Raw genomic sequence first — 19,353 nt, forward strand, 5'->3', positions numbered from 1 at the left:
CAGACCCTCACCCGTGTGGTCTCTAGGCCACGGGAACCATGCTACCACATATACCCTCCCTGTGTGGTCACTAGGACACAGGTACTCCCTGATCCCAGTGGACCCCCTGGAAGCTGTGTGGCTCTGACCCACTTGATCCCCTCCAAGGACCCATGGGTCCGAGCTGTGTGCTCTATAGTTTTTCATGTTTGCAGAGTACGGTGTTGTGGTTGTAGTTAGTGGAGACTGCTCTTTCCCTCATTTCCACTCTGTCCTGTGCTTCCTGCGTAAGCAGGGGTGGGAGCATCCTCTGATGTTCTCTGGGCCCATCCCTCAGCCATCGTTGAGGTGTGGGGGTCCCAGGGACAAGGAGAATGACCTCTGGAGGCTCCGCTCTGCTCCCAGGTGCAGCTGCTGGGCCTTGCTCTGGGCACACAGTGAGGCCAGGTGTGCGTCCACAGCTGCCCCTCCCAGCCCAGTCGTCGTTCCTAGAAAGTGAAATCATCCGTACATTCCCTTGTACTTTGAACGATTTGTGCTGATTCTGTTTAACTGAGATAATTAATGACTTCAGAGACAGAAACTATTTTGTACTGAAATTGATTTTTCTTCGGAGCTATTTCAGAGCATTGAAGTCACTGAGTCAGTGACTCAGGTCTCAGTACAGAGCACGGGGGTGCTAAGCTCTGTGTGGATCTGCTGACCCCATAGCTCTTCATGAAAAGTAGCCCTGACTTAGTATATTCCAGGAAGAAAAATTCTCTGTTTCGGCTTTCTGGTTAAGTAAAAACCCCTTTTGTTACACATTCAGAAGAGGTCGGCAAGCCCTCTAGAATACAGCTGCAGGTGTGTGAGCAGCGGTGGAGGCACACAGTGTTGGGCCCCATGGGCTGCAGTCTTGGACACGCCGGCTGGAGAGGCCCAGCTGGAGAGTGCAGGGGCGGCACGGGACTGCCGGTGTGCAGGTGGAGTGATGCTGGGACAGGTGACGAGGAAAGGTGGTTGCTGCTGGTGTGGCCAAGGGGGGGTCACGTCGGTGTGATGTGGGACGGGAGCCCCGGGGGACCGGGGAGTGGACACCGAGGAAGAAATTTGCCATAGAACTGCACTCACTGTGTTCTCACTGATAACTCTGTGACGTCACGTGTGTCAGCTGGCTTTCTTTTAGTCCAATAACAGCTGTAGACCAGGTTTTCTGTTTTGGCCTCCATTCTTCCAGCCGGGCTCTGATGCTGCTTTTTTGTGGCCCACTTCAGAAAAGTGCTTTTCGTTATGTAACATTGTAGGTGGTGACATCTTTGATCACGTTAAGGCCAAACAGCACTGAATTGCGGCCTATGGAAAGTTCCTTGCTAATTAAAAGCCCTGAGGAAGTTGGAGGAGGATGGGGCTTTGGAGATTTTAGAACACAGGTTGTGAAAGCAATTTCATTGGTTGCAGTCAGCATTTATTTTATTAAAAATGTTTGTTTCTTTTGAGACAGAGAGAGAGAGAGAGAGAGAGAGAGAATCCCAGGTAGGCTCTACACTGTCAGCGCAGAGCCTGACATGGGGCTCAAACTCACAAACCACAAGATCATGACCTGAACTGAAATCAAGAGTTGGATGTTCAACTGACTGAGCCACCCAGGTGCCCCGGCTTTTTTTTTTTTTTTTTTAAAGAATGGAGTAGAAAACCTGATGTGTGTGCATGGTTTTGTCTGGGAGGACATTTGGACCTCCTGGATGAGGGTGTGGTGTTCTCCATGGACCCACTACTCATGGGACACACACACAGTATGCACACACCTGCACAGGGCCTCCTCCAGCAGAGGCCAGCCAAGACCCAGGGTCTTGCCTCCACGCAGCCCCCGCTCTGCCCATGCATTCCTGAGTGCTCTCTGTGTGGCCTGGGCCCCTTTCCTCTGTAGGACCCTGAGAAACCTGTGTCTTGTCCTCACCCAGCCTGCACTTGTCCTGGACGAGGCCGTGCTTCCTTTGCTCCTCAGGGAGGATGACTGTGTAAGAGTTATGTGGAGAAACTCAAGTAGCAGGGGAGTCTGTGTATGTGTGGAGCTCGCCCCAGACCAGCATCCTTCTTCCTTTCCTGACTGTGCGTTCATCCGGCTGCTATGATGACTGCTCACCACCTCTGGGGTGGCCCTTCTGCGCCTCCTGTCCCACAGAAGCCAGAGATGCTGGCATCCAAACAGCTGACTCTTGTCCTGTGCACTTTCTGCTCTGCAGCTCCCTAATATAAACGTGGCTATGCCACGTACCTGGATGCTTTGCATGATGGAGAAGGGCAGACCACAGACCCTGACCGATGCCCCAGAGCTGCAGATGGAGGTTGGTTGCACCCCATAGGAGGGCCTGTCTGCCCTTCCGCTCCTCAGGAGTTCACCGGGCGCAGGTGTTGGGGGACGGGAGACACCCCTGAGCAGTGCCGGGCCACATGTAGCGCTCTGACTCACCCCCAGCTCGGCGCGGCTGCACACTCAGCTTTGCTTGGCCCAAGCTGCTGGCCATTTCCTGTGCTCTGGAGAACCACAGCGTTGTGTGGGGTAAGACTCGGTGCTGCAGTTTCCAGCAGGGGATTTCCTGGGCGTTTCACCAGGGGTCAGCACATGGTACATCTGATACTCCAAATGTATGGTCGTTTCCCCCAGAGAAGGATAACGACCACTCGTGGGCCTTTCTTCAGATGTTAGCCACAGAACCAGACCTTGACTCTCCAGTCAGAGCAAGGCTAAGGGAGCAGCGTGGACCTGGGGTGGGAGTGAGGCTCGGGCAGCCCCCACCCAGCCCAGCGTAGCAGAGCTCAGGGACAGGGCCCTGCCACACCCACCTCCCCAGCAGGCACAGAGGCTGTGGACCAGTGCATGTGTGAGAGAGCCCTGACGGCCCTCGAGCCCTCAACATCAGTCCGTGTAAAGTTCTGAATGTTCTTGGGTCATTCGCACCTCCAGGAAGATGTCACGGCTGTTTGACTTTCCTTTCCAGCGTCTGGGCTGATGGACCGGGCCGTGCACCACGAGCCCTGCCCAGGCAGCCAGGACGGCCAGCCACTCCAGCTGCAGACGACCCAGCCGTTCATTTCCGAGGGGGACGCCCAGGAACTGAGACAGGTAATGTGCGCTCCCGGTGCCATGGCGCCTGCAGACATCTCCCTCCTGGTGTACATGGGCCACCGTGCATCTTGCTCTCTGCAGATGCAGAGAGCAGAGAAAGAGCGGTGCTTGTTCTGGGTCCTTGCACTTGGTGACGTGCAGACACGCCAGTGGGCCTGTACACACACGGTCTGCCTGTGGCCGCTCCTGCCTGTTGTACATGTGCAGATATGTGCATACATGTGTACTGTGTGTGCACTGTGTGTGTGTGCTCTGCGTGTGTCTGTATATGTGCATGTGCTTTGCGTGTGTCTGTGTGTGCCTGTACTGCGTGTGTGGTGTGTATGCATGTGTCTGTGTATGTCCGTGTGTGGGCTGTGTGTGCATATGCTGTGTGTGTGTCTGTCCATGTGTGTACTCTGTGTGATTGTGCTGTGTGTCTGTAGGCCCATGTGTGTCTGTGTGTGCATGTGCTGTGTGTGTATGTGTATGTCCACATGTGTGTGCATGTGTCTATGTCCATGTGTGGGCTGTATGTGTGCATGTGCTGTGCATACGTCTGTGTGCGTGTGCTGTGTGTATCTATGTATGTCCACGTGTGTGTGCATGTGCTATCCATGCATCTGTGTGTATGGTGTGTGTGCATGTGTCTGTGTATAGGCTGTGTGTGCATGTGCTGTGTATATGTCTGTGTATGTGTGTGTGTGCATGTGCTGTGCATGTGTCTGTATGTCCGTGTGTGTGCTCTGTGTGAGAGTGCTGTGTATGTGTCTATGTCCATGTGTGTCTGTGTGTGCATGTGCTTTGTGTGTGTATGTGTATGTCTACATGTGTGTGTGTGCTACGCGTGTGTATGTGTATGTCTGTGTGTGCATGTGCTGTGCATGTGTCTGTGTGTATGCTGTGTGGGTGTCTGTGTATGTCTGCGTGTGTTCTGTGTGTGCATGTGCTGTGCATGCGTCTGTGTGTGTGGTTATGTGTGCATGTGTCTGTATGTGTGTGGGCTGTGTGTGTGCATGTACTCTGCGTGTGTCTGTGTATGTCTGTGTGCATGTGCTGTGCGTGTGGTGTGTGTGCATGTGCCGTGCCTATGTGTATATCTGTATGTGTGCTGTGTGTGCATGTGCTGTGCATGTGTATGTGTATGTCTGCATGTGTGTGCATGTACTCTGCGTGTGTCTGTGTGTTCATGTGCTGTGTGTCTGTGTATGTCCGTGTGTGTTCTGTATGTGCATGTACTGTGCATGCGTCTGTGTGTGTGCTATGTGTACATGTGCTGTGTGTGTCCATGTGTTTGCTGTGTGTGTGTATGTCTGTGTGTCCATGTATGTGTGCATGTACTCTGCATGTGTGTATGTCTGTGTGCATGTGCTGTGCGCGTGGTGTGTGTGCATGTGCTATGTATGTCTGCATATGTGTGCATGTGCTGTGCCGTGTGTATATGTCCGTGTGTGTGCTGTGTGTGCATGTGCTGTGTGTGTGTATGTCTGTGTATGTGTGCATGTACTCTGTGTATCTGTGTATGTCTGGGTGCATGTGCTTTGCGTGTGGTGTGTGTACATTTGCTGTGTATGTGTCTGTGTATGTCTGCATGTGTGTGCATGTCCTGTGCACGTGTATATGTCTGTGTGTGTGTTGTGTGTTCATGTGCTGTGTATGTGTACATCTGCTGTGGATGTATGTGTGTGTGTGCTGTGTGTGCATGTGCTGTGTGCATGTCTGTATGTCCGTGTGTGTGTGTATGTGTGTGTGCAGGTGCCCCACAGGGGTGTGTACAACTGAGCACACTCACCCACATTTCTCTCAAGGGCTTGACACTGGATTCTTGCCTCTTTTTGTCCAGAAGTAGAACTTTAAACAATATTAGATGGAAATATTTTAATTTGTCTTCCTGTGTTATTGCTGGACAATAGTGATTTAACTTTTTCCTTTTTAAGTAATTTTGAAGCAAATGCCTAGACATCGTACATGTGCACGTCGTAGACGTGTCAGTGCACGTCTGTAGAACGTAAGAACTGGTAGAAACCCCACACCCTGCCACGCTCACCTGGGTTCACCAGACATCAGTCCTCGTGTTCAGGGAGGTGTGTGTGTGTTTGTGCCGCTCAGGACCCGCACGCGGCCCCACGCAAGACACTCAGCAAAGCGCCTGCGTGTGTACAGCTTCTCTCTGCCCTTCCCGTTCGCTTCATGGTATATTTGTAGAGAAAACTTGGATTCCCTGGTTCATAGCTAGACACTTTGTCAGACTCAGGCTCTGCTTTGGAGAGGCTATTCCGTCAGTGGCACCTCACTCTTCCACCAGGGCACACAGGAAGACCATTCGTCTTTTAAACCTGTTTTTAAAGAAGTCCTATTGATGCATCTGCAGAGGCACGGTCTCCTTTAAGCTGGGCCATTTCCTCCTTGGAAAAAAGGCATTCATCTTTGCTGTGGGATATTTTAAATATGCATGAGCTGTCACTCTTTCCCCTGGTCTAACTTAGTCACTTTCAGTAATGACACATAGGAACGCTGCTTTCTAGCTGCAACCACAAATTCTGCAGGTTACTGACTACTCCTTGTGACCTGCGTATTGACTGCAGAACACAGCTTCAGGCCTTGAGAAACCCTTATCCTATAACAGACAAGTCCCCGTTCTCCTGAGAGAGGATGAGAGCACACAGGCCTCGGGCTGGGGGGATCGGGGACCCTCTCCCACCCTCCTATGAAGGCATCCCACCGTGTTGTGTTGAGGCCGAGGCAGGAGCGTGACTTTTTGATAGGAAGTGTAGGGATTTCATCTGTTGGTTCTGGTGGCGTCCATGTGGTTTGAAAGGCCCCTTCCAATTTCAAACCAGCAGTCTGTTCCCTAGGTGGTAGAGGTCAGGATGTGAGTAGGATGGGCTCCTGTGCCCTCCTTCCCCATGAGACACTGCGTCCCTGGGGTTAGTCCTGACCGTTGTCCACAGGTGACCAAGCCGTGAGTCAGGACGCCAGTTGCAGGGCGGGGAAGCAATGACCCCTGGGTAGTGGGGCTGGGGAGCACTGCAGGAGAGCAGGGCTCTGCACCAGCCAGCTGCCTCCCCCCCTGCAGGGAGGGCCCAGCTCCACAGGACCTCGTCCTCTAGAGGTGAAACACATGTTTCATATTTAGACAAGAATTCTTAGCTGTAGTTGAAGCTCAAGCGAAAGTAGGAATGAGGTAAATTTCTGGGGAAAACAGAAATGCAAGACCCACCCCCCCAACCCCCCTCCCGTTCAGCTGTGGTTTCTGTGGCAGATGCCGTTACAGTTGTTACGTGGAAAGCAGTTCGGATGCTGACAGAGACGACTGGCTGTGGTTTCCCCGGGGCCAGCGTGCTCAGCGCAGCAGGCCAGCTCTCACCGCGGCGGCCACTGTCCACGGGGACTGGAAGAGGCACCGGATTCCCTGGACGGGTTTGGCAGAGCGCCGTGAACCATGTCTCGCGTCTGATGCGCTGGCCTTTCCTGCCTTGGGACTGCGGCCTGTTTGTCAGGACAGCTGTGTCCGCTGCCTGCTGGATGCAGTTCTCCCCTCGCTGGGAGTTTTCTCCATCATGTCTTAACCCCCACTGCCCTGTCTGCTCCTGATCTAGCTTTCCCTGTTGACTGTGGTACAGGGACCGCAGCCTGACGTGTAGCCACAGACGTGGCAAAGGAGGGTTCACCAGATGCTCCTGCCCTTCCTATAACAGGGGGTGCAGGGTGAGGACCTGGGCTGTGAGCTCACGGTCCCCATTCTGGGGGTGGGGGTGAGGACCCAGGCTGTGAGGTCACAGTCCCTGTACTGGGAGTGTGGGGTGATGAGGACCCGGGCTGTGAGCACACGGTCCCCTTTCTGGGGGTACAGGGTGAGGACCCGGGCTGTGAGCTCATGGTCCCCATTCTAGGGGTGCAGGGTGAGGACCCGGGCTATGAGGTCACAGTCCCCATTCTGAGGGTGTGGGGTGAGGACCCAGGCTGTAAGGTCTCGGTCCCCATTCTGGGGGTGCGGGGTGAGGACCTGGGCTGAGGTCACGGTCCCCATTCTGGGGGTGCAGGGTGAGGACCCGGGCTGTGAGGTCACGGTCCTCATACTGGGTGTGAGGGGTGAGAACCCGGGCTGTGAGGTCACGGCCCCTGTTCTAGGGGTGTGGGGTGAGGACCCGGGCTGTGAGGTCACGGCCCCTGTTCTAGGGGTGTGGGGTGAGGACCCGGGCTGTGAGGTCACGGTTCCCGTTCTCGAGGTGCAGGGTGAGGACCTGGGCTGTGAGCTCACAGTCCCCATTCTGAGGGTGTGGGGTGAGGACCCGCACTATGAGGTCATGGTCCCTGTACTGGGAGTGTGGGGTTATGAGAACCCGGGCTGTGAGGTCACAGTCCCCATACTGGGGGTGAGGGGTGAGGACCTGGGCTGTGAGCTCACGGTCCCCTTTCTGGGGGTGCAGGGTGAGGACTCGGGATGTGAGATCCCGGTGAGATCATGGAGGGGCATTGGCGTAGGCAGGCAGGCAGGCACCTTGCTGGACTGGGCTCTGCTTGGGGACGGGAACTGCTGGTGTCCTTGCTGGCCAAGAGGCTGGATTCAGTGCCCTGAGCTGTTTGGAGTGACTGCTGATGTTTGAGCAGTGGGTGCTGAACTCATTTCAGGTTTCTACCCTTCCCCCTGCCCATTCTCTTACTGTCCTGTATCTTCCCCTGAACCCTTCCAAGTCATTTTCATCACTTATGGGAAAAGCAGTGCTGCTTTGTGGGGTATGGGAGGTTACGATGCCACTCGTATTTATGGTTTTGATGCCAGTCCAGATACTACTGGTGAGTTAGGCCCCTCTTTTCAGTATCTGTTACTTTGTAAGTTATTAAAAATGCCCTGACATCATGTCCTGTGTCACTTGTGTGAAACCATAAGAAGAGCCTTGGAAACCTCTGACATCCTTGACCGTTGACATCTCAGTGAGAAGACAGGTGTCCTGGGATGGGCCCTGCACTAGGAACTAGGGTCCTGGCTCTGGCCCGCCTGCTGCGGCTTCATGCCCTCCCTCCTATGCTGCCCCCTGAAATCGCTGGCCATGGTGATCGGCCCCAGGGCATCGCCAGGACGCAGCTGGGCTTTGAGGAGGGGCAGCTCCCTTGCAGTCTGGGTGGTTGGGAACGCGTTGTGCCCCTTCCACTGCCCCGGAGACGTGGATGGGGAGGCAGTGCCGCAGACAGATTCTAGAATGTGCCAGCCCCAACTAGAGCAGCTGCTGGGCTGTGTGGAGGGAGGAGTGCTAGAGCCAGGAGCTCAGGGAGGGAGGAGCATGGTTGTGGGGGTGGGGGGAAAGGGGAGTAGCATGGGAGAGAGGAGCTTGAGGAAGGAGCTCAGGGGCAGGAGCAGAGGTGAGGGGGCGGAGCGCAGGACAGGGGACTGCAGGAGTGGGTAGGGTCAGGAGCAGGTATTGGGGAACAGGAGCAGGGGCTATAAAGCCTGGGTTGAGGGCAGGAGCAGGAGTGAGGGGGGCAGGAGCTGGCAGGGAGCAGGGTGGAGTGTGGAGTGGGGTGGGGTGGGGAGGACAGGAGGTGGGGGGAGCAGGGTGGAGCGTGGGGTGGGGTTGGGAGGGCAGGAGCGATTACGAGGGAGGGTAGGAGCTGGGGGGGCAGGGTGGAGCGGAGGCTGGGGTGGGGTGGGCAGGGCAGGAGCAGGGGGAGCCAGGCAGGAGTGTATGCTTTCCTCTTGCCTCAGCTCCAAGGGAACCCCACACCTTAAAGTGCAGACATTTCAGGATGGCGCGCCTCAGCACTTTACCCTGTGTGTGCTGTTGTAGTGAACACTCATCATGTAAGTGTGCGGTTGTGTGCACGTCCCGTACAGTGTCAGCTCCTGGCCGTGGCCCTCCTGTGCTGCTCCTTGAGGTCACCTGCTCTGGGAACCTCCTTCAGGTGCAGTCACCTGTGTGTCCATCCACGCTAGGCTTTCCTCGCTGCACACCGAGCTTTCCGGCCGATGGTCTTGAAGCACCTGCACTTTCCTTTCTGCAGCCAAGTACACGGTGTGTGGATGGCCCACGTGTGTGCATTCACTGTGTCTGTATGTCTGGGCCCCACTGCCACTCCCAGGTCCCAGGGTCACTCCCCCTGTAGTATTTTCCACACACTCCTTCCCACGCTGGTGTGGGGAGCCGTGAGTCCTCCTGCCTCAGTCTCCTTCTCCAGGGTTGCTTTGGCCCTGAAGGGCTCGTTGCAATTCCAGACAGATTGGAGGAGGGATTGGAGATTCCTCCTCCTTCTGGGGAGGAAGAAAGGCTTCTGGAAATTTGACACGGATTGTGGTGAATGTGTAGGTCACTTTGGGATGTACCGCCATCTTGCAGCCCAAGAACACGGACACCCTTCCCTAGTTAGGTCTTGAACATGTCTCCGTGTGGGATGCAGGTCTTAGGCCTTTACCTCTATTTTCTTGCATTCTGGGGTGAGTCCTACTTGGATCCCATGGTGACCTGATGGTGAGCTGGTGCCCGGGGCCCCCCCTAGTCCTGGGCGGCGTTCCGTGTGCCTGCCCTGCCTGGACCCTGAGTTGGACAGGCCGGTCGGCCCACTTTGAGGGCTGAGGGATCCCTGAACGCAGCTGCCCATGTCTCACTGTCGGGATAGGATCCAGGTGAGTCCACTTCTCCACCCACTGCACAGGGAGGCGGTCTTGAGGAGGGGCCTCCCTAGAAGAGAACCCTGTGCTGCTGTCCACAGACAGCCCTCAGGGCCTCGAGGAATGCAGCAGAACGGACGAGGTGGGACATGGGGGTGGTCTATGAGTGCTGAATGTGACAGATCGTAGCCTAGAATGTTCTTTACAGCCTCCAGAGCTTTGGCTGTGCTGGAGGCCAGTGTTTCCCTCTTTACCTTCTCTATAGCATATTAATGGCCCCAACTGGAAGAACTATTTGGACTTGCAGACAGCTTGATTTATCCCAGCTCTGTTCTTAAATGGTTACTAATTTCTCACTGCAAGAAAATTCACAGTTTTTCAGTGAGTCAGCTTAATAACAAGATCAGGGCAGACAGTCTCACTAATACTAAACTCACTTTAGGTGCTCAATATTGATGTAGTGGTACTCTGAATCCTGGGGTTTTATCATGAGGCAGAACAAGGCATTTTCTTCTTCAGACGGTGAGTTAGCACATTGCAGATGTGCACACATGAAAGTCCATCCTTCTGTGCTCTGTGTCCCTCCCCTGCCACAGTGACGTGGTCGGAGCCGGAGGCTGGACAACCAGGGCCCTGGAGGCTCACAGCGGAGCTGGGCCTCTGCCTCCTCCCTCTGATTCTCACACCTTGACAGCTTGTGGTAAGGGGCTTACATTGAAACACACGTGTTTGTAAGTGGACCTTCCTTGCTGGATGAGCTGTTTTTCCATCATTTATTATAAACAGAATGAGAGTGTCATCTGCACCACTATCTCATGGTCCGTGGTGTCGGGAGGTACAAGCCATCCTGGCATATGGCCAGTACAGAGAGAGCACAGTAACTTCTCTGCCCTGGGGACCACGTGGCGCCACCCGCTGCTGGCCCGAGCCATCCAGGCATCTCTCCTGGTTGTTGAAGCTGCCGAGCGGGCCCAGTGCCCTGCTGGAGGGGACCGAGCTTTCCCGGCAGTGCCTGTTCGTGTCTGTCTGTGCCTCGCCTGTGCTGTGTGCACCGTGTGTTTCTCTGTAGTTTACGAAAGTTGCTTCCTCCCAAAACTCAGTGCGCTTTTACTCAGGTCATTTCTGTGTAGGTTCACATGTGTCCAGGAAGATGGCTTGTCACTGGGGCAGGGACCTGAGGACGAGCCGTGGAGCCGGGTTGAAACAGTGCCCAGGGATGGCTCCTCTGAGCGGCCTGCTGATCCTTCAGAGACTGGCAGCATGAGACATTGCTGACGAGACAGCTTGTCATCCTGGGCCACAGCAGTAACAACTGTTCAGGTTTGGCCAGACTTGCTACTCCCCATTCTTTCCACCCTGTGTTCTGTGGAATGCACATGGTGCCGCTTAGTGTCTCCAGCCCCTTTCTTAAAGGGAAAGAACACCACACCAGCATGCGAGGCGCACTCTTAGCCTGACAGTGTCCTCAGTAATTTTATTGGCAGACATGGTGGCTGTAAAGGGCACTCGTATTTCTGCAGTATCAGTTCATTTCAAGCACAGTTTTGGCGGGCCGGCCAGGGTCTCCTCACGGGCTGCACAGAAGGCGTCTCAGAGAGACATTTTCAGAGTCCAGCAAGTCAACAGGAACGTGCCGTGTTTGGACTGTACACTCAACAAAATGCTCCACGTTTGCGGGCGAGTCAGCCAGTCCTGGATCCTGGCAAGAGGCATGCGCTGGGCCACGAAGGGGCGCGGCTCTGTTGGGAGAGCTGTCACATGGTGGGGTGGTCTTGTGCTCCCTGGCACGATGGCCATGGGCCACATGTGGCCACCGAGCACTGGAAGTGTGGCTTATCCAGCTTGAGGTGTGCTGGGAGTACACCATTCGGCAATTGATGAAAGCATGTGTCTCGTTAGCGTTGTTCGCGTTGACCTCACGCTGAAGTGAGAATATCTTGGTTTGATGGGGTAAAATAGGGTGCATTGTTGACAGTCATAATACTTACCGTTTTTACTGTTGAAAATGTGCACGTTAGGAAATTTCAAGTCCCAGCTGTGGCTCTCCATAGGCAGGACATCTGCCATAGCTGCTCAGGGCTACAAGAGTCCTAACCCCCTCGCATGGCTGTGTGAGTGCTATGACCTGGGTCATCACACCATGATCCCTGTGGGCTCATCACATCAGGGCTGCACTGACTGGCCCTGAGCTTAGGGTCTTGGGCAAGCTCCTGGGCCTGGTTTGAGACACAGCTAGTTTGAAGGCTCTTAGAGACCAGTTGGGGTGCATGGCAGGGGACCCACAGTCCTTACCCAGATCTGGGCTGACTGGGATGAGGTCGTGGGTGTGTGCTTCAGCCCCCAGAGTCACACGTCTGTGCGAGCGTGTGGGCACGGGGTGGAAGGAGGCCAGATGCTCAAGCGCCACAGTGTTACTAGCAGTGCTTGTCTGACAGCACCAGCTGGGTTTGGGTTCAGGACAACATACTTCCTTTTCTAGTTCTGTGTCCTGTGTGCTTGCCCAGTGAGATCTGGCCAGTAGCTGCCTTACTAAAAGCCCATGCCATCAGCACAGGTGCACCTGTGCCTGCTCACAGTGCAGATCCTGCTGGTCCTGGAAGATGCTTGGTGGGGTTGACAGGGACATAGATGGCCCAGCACAGGGGGTCTCCTCGTGGGTGTGGAATAGGGTACACATGGGTAGTACAGGCCGGCCCGCCGGGGACATGGTGTGTGCATACCTCCTGGAGCGCCGCGTTGGTGCACTCAAGGTGGAGGCCTGCTGGGAGGGGTGGTTGGTGGGAGAGGGACCTGCCTCACACGGTGCTGAGCGGTGACTGTTTATTGTGCTGTTTGGGCCTCAGCCATGTGAGGTCATAGGAACGCGATGGAAAAGACCTCCTGTATTAGGTCATCCAGCCCGTCCCTCAGAGCCGACTGACCCCACAGTATACTTTCCAGAGCTCCGTCCAGTTTTTCCAGTGACTCAGCGGCTCCCAGAGGGCGCGCAAGGCTGGTGTCTGAGCCTGCTACCTCGGGTCAGGATTTGTTGTTCCATGCCTGGACGGGGCTCCCGGGGGTGATGCTGGGCTCGCAGAGAGGTGAGGGGCCCAGCCTGCCTCTGTCACAGCGACCTCTGTGCTCCTCACCGCCGGCCCCTCCACGAAGCAGGCTGTCGTGGTGCTCCTGCAGCTGAGCCTCCAGGACTTGGCGGGCGCGCCTCACATGGCGCTTTATAGTTTTGACAGCTTGCTCCCATTTGTGAGCTCATTCCGGCCTCACCGCTCCTGAGGAAGGAGCTGATCTGCTCATCCTCCCGGCCACCTCCCTGCCTCCATTCTCTTCCTCGTGTGGCAGCCAGCAGAGGGTGGCTTCTTGTGATGCCTCCCGAGACGTCACCTGGGGACTGGTGTGCTGTCCCTGAGGTGTGGCCAGTCCTAGGCTGTGGTGTCACCTGGTGGTGCCAGTGGGGGTGATATCAGTGCACGGTATGGCGCCCTGTGGGGTCCCCGCTGTGTCCCCTGGGCCAGTCACTGCTGACATTCGTCCCTGCATGACCAAGGACTTAGAAGTCATCTGCGGGCCATGGACCCGCTGGGAGAGGGCAGACAGGCACCCCGTGCTCCTCGACGATTCACATTCTGCAGGCCCTTTGTCCTGACCCGACTTTCCCTGAAACTGGCATTAACATTTATTGCAGGTAGTTGGTCATTAAGATTCCTCTTAAAATCATTCCTTTTTGTTGTCAGCTTGAGGATATTAAAGTTTTAAAGCCAGGCTCAGCACGCACGTAGTTAAAGTACCTTTCACAATGCAAGTAGTCTCAGTAGAATTGCAGTAAAACGCCTGCTCTTACAGCGTGTGAGACTTTGGACGTGTGACTGAGCCACAGAAATGGGGCGAGGGGCCACCATCCAGCCTGTCAGCGTCCCTCCTCCCCTCTCAGCCCACAGGATTGTGCTCCACGATCTCACCTCCCTTGGGTGCTTTGTATGTGAAATGTTTCAAACACAAAGGAGAAAGTGGTTTGGCTTTTCTTTGTAAATCCTGTGTTTCCAGCTAGTCTGGGTTCGGTCCTTGGGTGCAGACAGGTACTGAAGACAGTGACTGTACAGACCCCAGGCTGCATTGTCAACTCCAGCCTGCTGCCCGCCCTGGGGGTCAATGCTGCTGAGTGGCCCAGCTGAGACCCAGACCCAGGACTGGAGGGCAAAGTGTTCATCACCCCTACTGACTCACAACATTTCCTAAGCACTATAAACGTGACGGGAAGATACACTGTTTTTGAGAGTTTGAAGAAAGGCATCCCCCCCCCCGCCACATGTGCCTCTCTTGCAGATCCTGAGGAAACTCAAGGGTCTTGCCCTGGACACCGAGGCAGAGCTGGAGAGGCAGGACGAGGCTCTGGATGACATCACCGCCGCCGTGGACCGGACCACCCTAACCATCGACAAGCACAATCGGAGGGCAAAGAAACTGACTTAGAGGGACAAGAAAGCATGACAGTCACTTCCCTGAGTGCTTTGTTCTCAACATCTGCACGCTTCCTTGACCAGAAAGCCCGGGAAGTTGGGTCCAGGGCTAGGCGGTACCTGGAGGCCTTGCCCTGGGAGGTGCAGGCCTGCCTGGGCTGTAGGGGCCTGGCTCCCTGTGTACTGTAATGCTGACCATGGCCCCCAGGGGGGAGGAGAAGCTCCAGGAGGCCTGCACCCCCATTGTGGCCCCAGCTCCTCTTGCTCCCACCTGTCCTGGGCCCTGATTCCCTGCTCCCTACCCTTACTCCCCTTACTCCTCCCCCCTACTCTCCCCCTTCTCCCCCCTCTCCTCCCCCCACTGCCCCCTGCTCCCCCCCCACCCCACTCCCTGCCCTCCCTCCCCATTCCTCCTCCCTGCAGGGCTCCCCCCTACCCACTCCCCCCTCCTTGCAGGCCACTCCCCTTTCATACTTGAGCCCCTTGGAGCCTGGACAGCAGCTGGAAGCTGACCCCAGTGCTCAAGGCTGCTTTGCATGGCCAGCAGCACAGCTAGCGGAGTCTTCATTGTTTCTCTGTCCTTGCTTGGTGCAAAAGGGCAATTTAAGTCTCTGGTAAAGAAGTCTGCTGATTTTTTGACTCTGCCCCCCTAACTCTGTGTGCTATGTGAGCAGAGCCCCTTCTGCAGGACCACATTCAGGCCCGAGACCCCCCCTTCTCTGGGCCACTGTGCGTGGGCCCCAGTGCCCTCACTCTGTCCTTCTCTAGGGACAGGCCAGTTCCTTCCTGGTTGTGCTGTGATTTTCTACCCGAAGTCTAGTACATCTGGAGGTCATCCTATAAACACCTGAAATGTTCTTCCCCTGCCCAGTTTTTAGCCAAGTGTGAAAATAATACATATTGCACCTATTTTAAAAAGTGTCGATTTTTTCTTTAGATGCCCCATTTCTGCCCAGAAATAGAAGAGATACCGTAGTTTTAGAATGTATTTTGAAGATACATGTTGATGCTGCTTTCTGCTTGGGATCCCAGTGGGAGGGCCCCTCAGGAAAGGATGGGGGCAGAGTGCGGAAGTGTGTGAGCCCTTCTCTCACAGGCCGGGCCACCTGCAGACTGCTTTGGAATAGGCTCTCCTGTGGCTGTCCTCTGGCTGTGCAGGTATAGTGCTAATTTTCTGGGGCTGCTAATGAAGTACAAGTGGGGGGCCTAGGACAGCAGGCTTTGTTCTCTCCCAGGTCTGGAGGCCAGGAGACTGAGGTCAAGGTGTCACAGGGCCATGCTTCCTCTGAAGGCTCCAGGAGGATCTCTCCTGCCTCTCCTGACTGCCAGAGCCTCAGGAGTTCTGGGCTCATGGCCGTGTCTCCCCAGTCTCTGCCTCCATCACCAAATGGCTGACTGAAATTCCCCCTCCCTTGTCTTATAAGGACACCTGTCACTGACTCAGGGCCCGCCCTGATCCAGGGCTAGCTTTTGCATAATGGCCATTTCTGCTAATGTCGCATTCCAGTTCAGTGTGGATGTGAATTTGGGGTCACCTAGGAGTGTGCAAATTTCTGGAAGCTGGCTTGTTCAAGAAGACACAGGAAGTAGCACGTCTAGAAAATAACCTTCATAGGTATCTTCTGGTTCTTGTTACTTTGGTGAGATATAGTCCTCATCTCTGTCTACTTTATTTGGCCTGTCCCTACCAACCTCCAGAATGACAAGTGGGCCTGGGCTTTCAGGGCCCCCAGTCTGATGCTGGCGTGTGAGCGAGTGCCCCAGCACTTTTCTGGCACCGTGAGATTGGAGCTCTCAGCCCCAGAAGCTCCTTCTTCTCAGGCTCAGTGCTGGGGAGGACAGGGAGGGCACAGCAGATGTGTACGTCAACAGGACAGTTATTGAGAGCTTCTGCTGTGCCCAGATGCAGTGGCCGGATCGTGTCCTGTGGAGCTTGGAGTGAGGCGGGAGGACGCAGTTCGTGCCCTGGGCCCTGGGCACGTGCAGGTAGGCAGGCTGCCCTAACTCCAGAAGCTGCAGTTCCTGCAACAGCCCATGAGGAACGAGGTTCCTAGAGGTGGAGCATGTGGTTCTCTGTGACAGCTGAACTCTAGACTCACACCAGGGACTCAGAGTGCACACACGTGTGCATACACACATGGACTTGCATGTGCACACACACACACATGCTGACCCCAGGCTCCTCAAAACTCCGTGGGTATCTGTGCATCTCACATCAGCAGTCAGAGGAAGAGCCACAGGCCAGGTGACTTCTGCCATCAAGAGCCCTGAAGTCGGAAGGAAAGCAAACCTGTGCCACCCTTGGCCTGCTAGGGCAGTCCTGCCAGCATCCGCTCATGCTGGAGATAGCCACTGCCCTTCATCTCCTGGCGGCTGGGCTGCACAGACTTCTGCAACTGACAGTACTCAAAGCAGGGCCAGGACTCCCGGTGAGTTCTCCAGAACTAGCCTCTCCTTTTCCAGCACCTAGGGATGCTTGAGACCCCAAGCACCAGCAAGGTATGTGGCACTGAAGACACTGGAGCGTTAGGGCATTATCTCTGGGCCATTGTCTCCCGTGAATACATAAATTGATGGAGACAACAGTTCTCTGCAGAATTAGACTGTTAAAAAAAAAAGGTACATCAGGATCATTTTATGCTACTTATTAACCTTGACTCCAGAGTTAACTTTTTCATCTTACACACATCCACTAGCAAAACTCCATTGCCAAATCAGGCTGGAACCTAAGCACAGACACCTACCTGTTTAACCACTGGACTCCAAGGCACAGGCCAACCCTAACTATGGAGGGTAACCTAAAAGGCCAGCCCTTTTCAAAAATCCCTATGAAACCAGGCAGTAATTCCAACACCAGTTACTCCTAATCCCAGGTGCTCTAACTCCACCCCCACTGCTCCCACCCCAGGTGCCCTGACTCTTCTCTCCACCTCTCCCCTCCCCTGGTGCCCTGACCACCCCCACAGCTCCCCTCCCCAGGTGCCCTAACTCCACCCCTACCGCGCCCCTCCCCAGGTGCCCTGACTCTACTCCCCACCTCTCCCCTCCCCTGGTGCCCTAACTCCACCCCCACTGCTCCCACCCCAGATGCCCTGATTCTACTTCCCACCTCTCCCCTCCCCTGGTGCCCTAACTCCACCCCCACCGCTCCCCTCCCCAGGTGCCCTGACTCCACCCCCACAGCTCCCCTCCCCAGATGCCCTGACTCTACTCCCCACCTCTCCCCTCCCCTGGTGCCCTGACTCCACCCCCACAGCTCCCCTCCCCAGGTGCCCTGACTCTACTCCCCACCTCTCCCCTCCCCTGGTGCCCTGACTCCACCCCCACAGCTCCCCTCCCCAGGTGCCCTGATTCTACTTCCCACCTCTCCCCTCCCCTGGTGCCCTAACTCCACCCCTACCGCTCCCCTCCCCAGGTGCCCTGACTCTACTCCCCACCTCTCCCCTCCCCAGGTGCCCCAACTCCACCCCCATCGCTCCCCTCCCCAGGTGCTCTGACTCCACCCCCACTGCTCCCATCCCCTGGTGCCCTAACTCCAGCCCCTACTGCTCCCTAGTCTGGGTGGACTGGCCATGCCCCACTTTTTGGACTCAGGACATAACTGGGACTGGACACTGAGTTGCTTCTGGAAGCTGGACCAGGGGAAGCAGGTGAATAGTCAGGTGGTGATCTCTCTGGCCATCTTCAGGCAGCTCGGGTGTTGGTGTGATGGTTGGAGCCCAGTTCTTTGCATCAGGTGAGGAGATGCTCTGGAGGGTGTCATGAGGACCCCACTGACGCTTAGCAGTGGCAGCGGGCTGTTGGCAATGGGGCCTGTGGTGTCCACCCTGTTTTCTGCTTTCCTGATGTGGGCCTTGACCCCTGACACTGATGTTCAGTCCATTTGTGGGGTTGAGGTCACCCATGTGCTTTATTTCTGCACCAAAATATTAGTGTTTGCCCTTTAACTGACGATTGGGGCTGGACTATGTTGGTTTGTTTTCACCCTGGGAGGTGTTTGCACTTCCTAAAACACAAAATGCTCTGAGTCCAGTTTTACTCCATATAAAGGTGGGCAAAACGCAAGACCCTTGCAGCTATGGCACCAACTTCACGCTGACATGAAACTGCTTTCACATCCATCAAAAACAATTGACTCTGAAACAAAACAACCCTGGGTTAATTGGTCTGTTTCAGGCACAGGTGGGTTTTGTATAAAAGGCCCAGAAGTAACTACTTCATCTTGAGCCATGTGACGCATATCACAATGTCCAGGCTGTGCTACTTACAAGAGAGCATCCAGGACTTGTGAGCAAATGGGCTTGATGTGTTCAGATAAAACTATGACATTACAGTGTCATTTATTTCACGTGTCAGGATTTGTTATTCTTGCTTTGATTTCATTCTTTCAACTCTCTGAATTTTAAACACGCCCTGGGCATGCAGGCTACAGGTGCGTCACCCGCCAAGGTGTGTGGGTCCCTCAGGAAGTAACTCGCTGGCCTCCTCAGCCCTGGACTTCAGTGTGGCCGCAGCCGGGGGACCCCCCCCCCACTCCATTCCCAGGCCGTGCCCAGTGGTCCACAGCTTCAGAGGCTGCACGGATGGGAGTCCGTGGTCCTGGTCCTTTAGAAGGCGGAGCTTGGAACGGGAGGAGTAAAGTGAGGAGCAACTGATGTGGATTCCACAAGTGATTTTCTCTGCAGGCCCCAAATGAGCACACACAGAGATTTTAGCCGAGGAAAAGACGAACATCCTGGAGACATTTTCAAACACACAGACACACGCACACACAAGGAACGCGACTGTATGCAGTCAGTTAGGGTGGGGGCTTTGGTTTGGTTTGGACTTTGATGAAATGCCTTCTCAGAGGCAGGGCGTCAGCCCTGGCATGAGACCACCAGCCTCACCTGTGAGGAGCCCTCTCCCTCCTTATTGCTGCCAGTTTAATTATTAGCCATAGGTTTGAGCAAAACTTGAAAGACACACAAATTGTAGTCAGTTTTCACATTTGCAACTCATTTCCACATCCACATAATATTTCAAACTTCTGGCACCCATCTGGAAACTTGGAACAGCAGTGGGCCTGTTGAGGAGGTAATTTTCCCTGATTCATTTTGAAAGTGAAAAGCCGCAGGGCGGGAGGCAAGGGTGGTCCTGCTTCCCAAAACGGCTGGTCAGTCTCGCTCCTAGGCTTCCTCAGCACAAGCAGGCAGGAGCAGTGGGAAGGTATCGCTTTGCAGCCCCAGGAG

At 55.1% G+C, this 19,353-nt stretch overlaps 1 protein-coding gene and 1 long non-coding RNA gene across 3 annotated transcripts in view; both read left to right on the plus strand.

Annotated features, from left to right (window-relative positions):
* The window catches only part of SNAP47 (synaptosome associated protein 47), a 50,109-nt gene extending 35,950 nt beyond the window's left edge, over positions 1-14,159 (plus strand). The window contains exons 4-6 of one of the 2 annotated variants that reach the window (XR_015251247.1): positions 2,961-3,085; positions 6,330-6,969; positions 13,989-14,159. Coding sequence is in view for 1 of the 2 variants with exons in the window: in XM_025920223.2 (XP_025776008.1) it covers positions 2,961-3,085; positions 13,989-14,135 (272 nt within the window). In the remaining variant the exon portion in view is untranslated. The remainder of the gene's footprint in view (positions 1-2,960; positions 3,086-6,329; positions 6,970-13,988) is intronic. The other variant, XM_025920223.2, reaches the window with a different exon arrangement.
* A 351-nt stretch (positions 14,160-14,510) lies between these two features.
* LOC147584565 (uncharacterized) lies at positions 14,511-18,477 on the plus strand. The gene is made up of 2 exons (XR_015251248.1): positions 14,511-17,030; positions 17,138-18,477. It is a non-coding gene; the product is annotated as an uncharacterized LOC147584565 (long non-coding RNA).
* Positions 18,478-19,353: the final 876 nt, after the last annotated feature.

Source organism: Puma concolor, chromosome A1, assembly GCF_028749965.1.
Source record: "Puma concolor isolate L17-30 chromosome A1, mPumCon1.1.hap2, whole genome shotgun sequence".
Classification (NCBI taxonomy): Eukaryota; Metazoa; Chordata; class Mammalia; order Carnivora; family Felidae; genus Puma; species Puma concolor.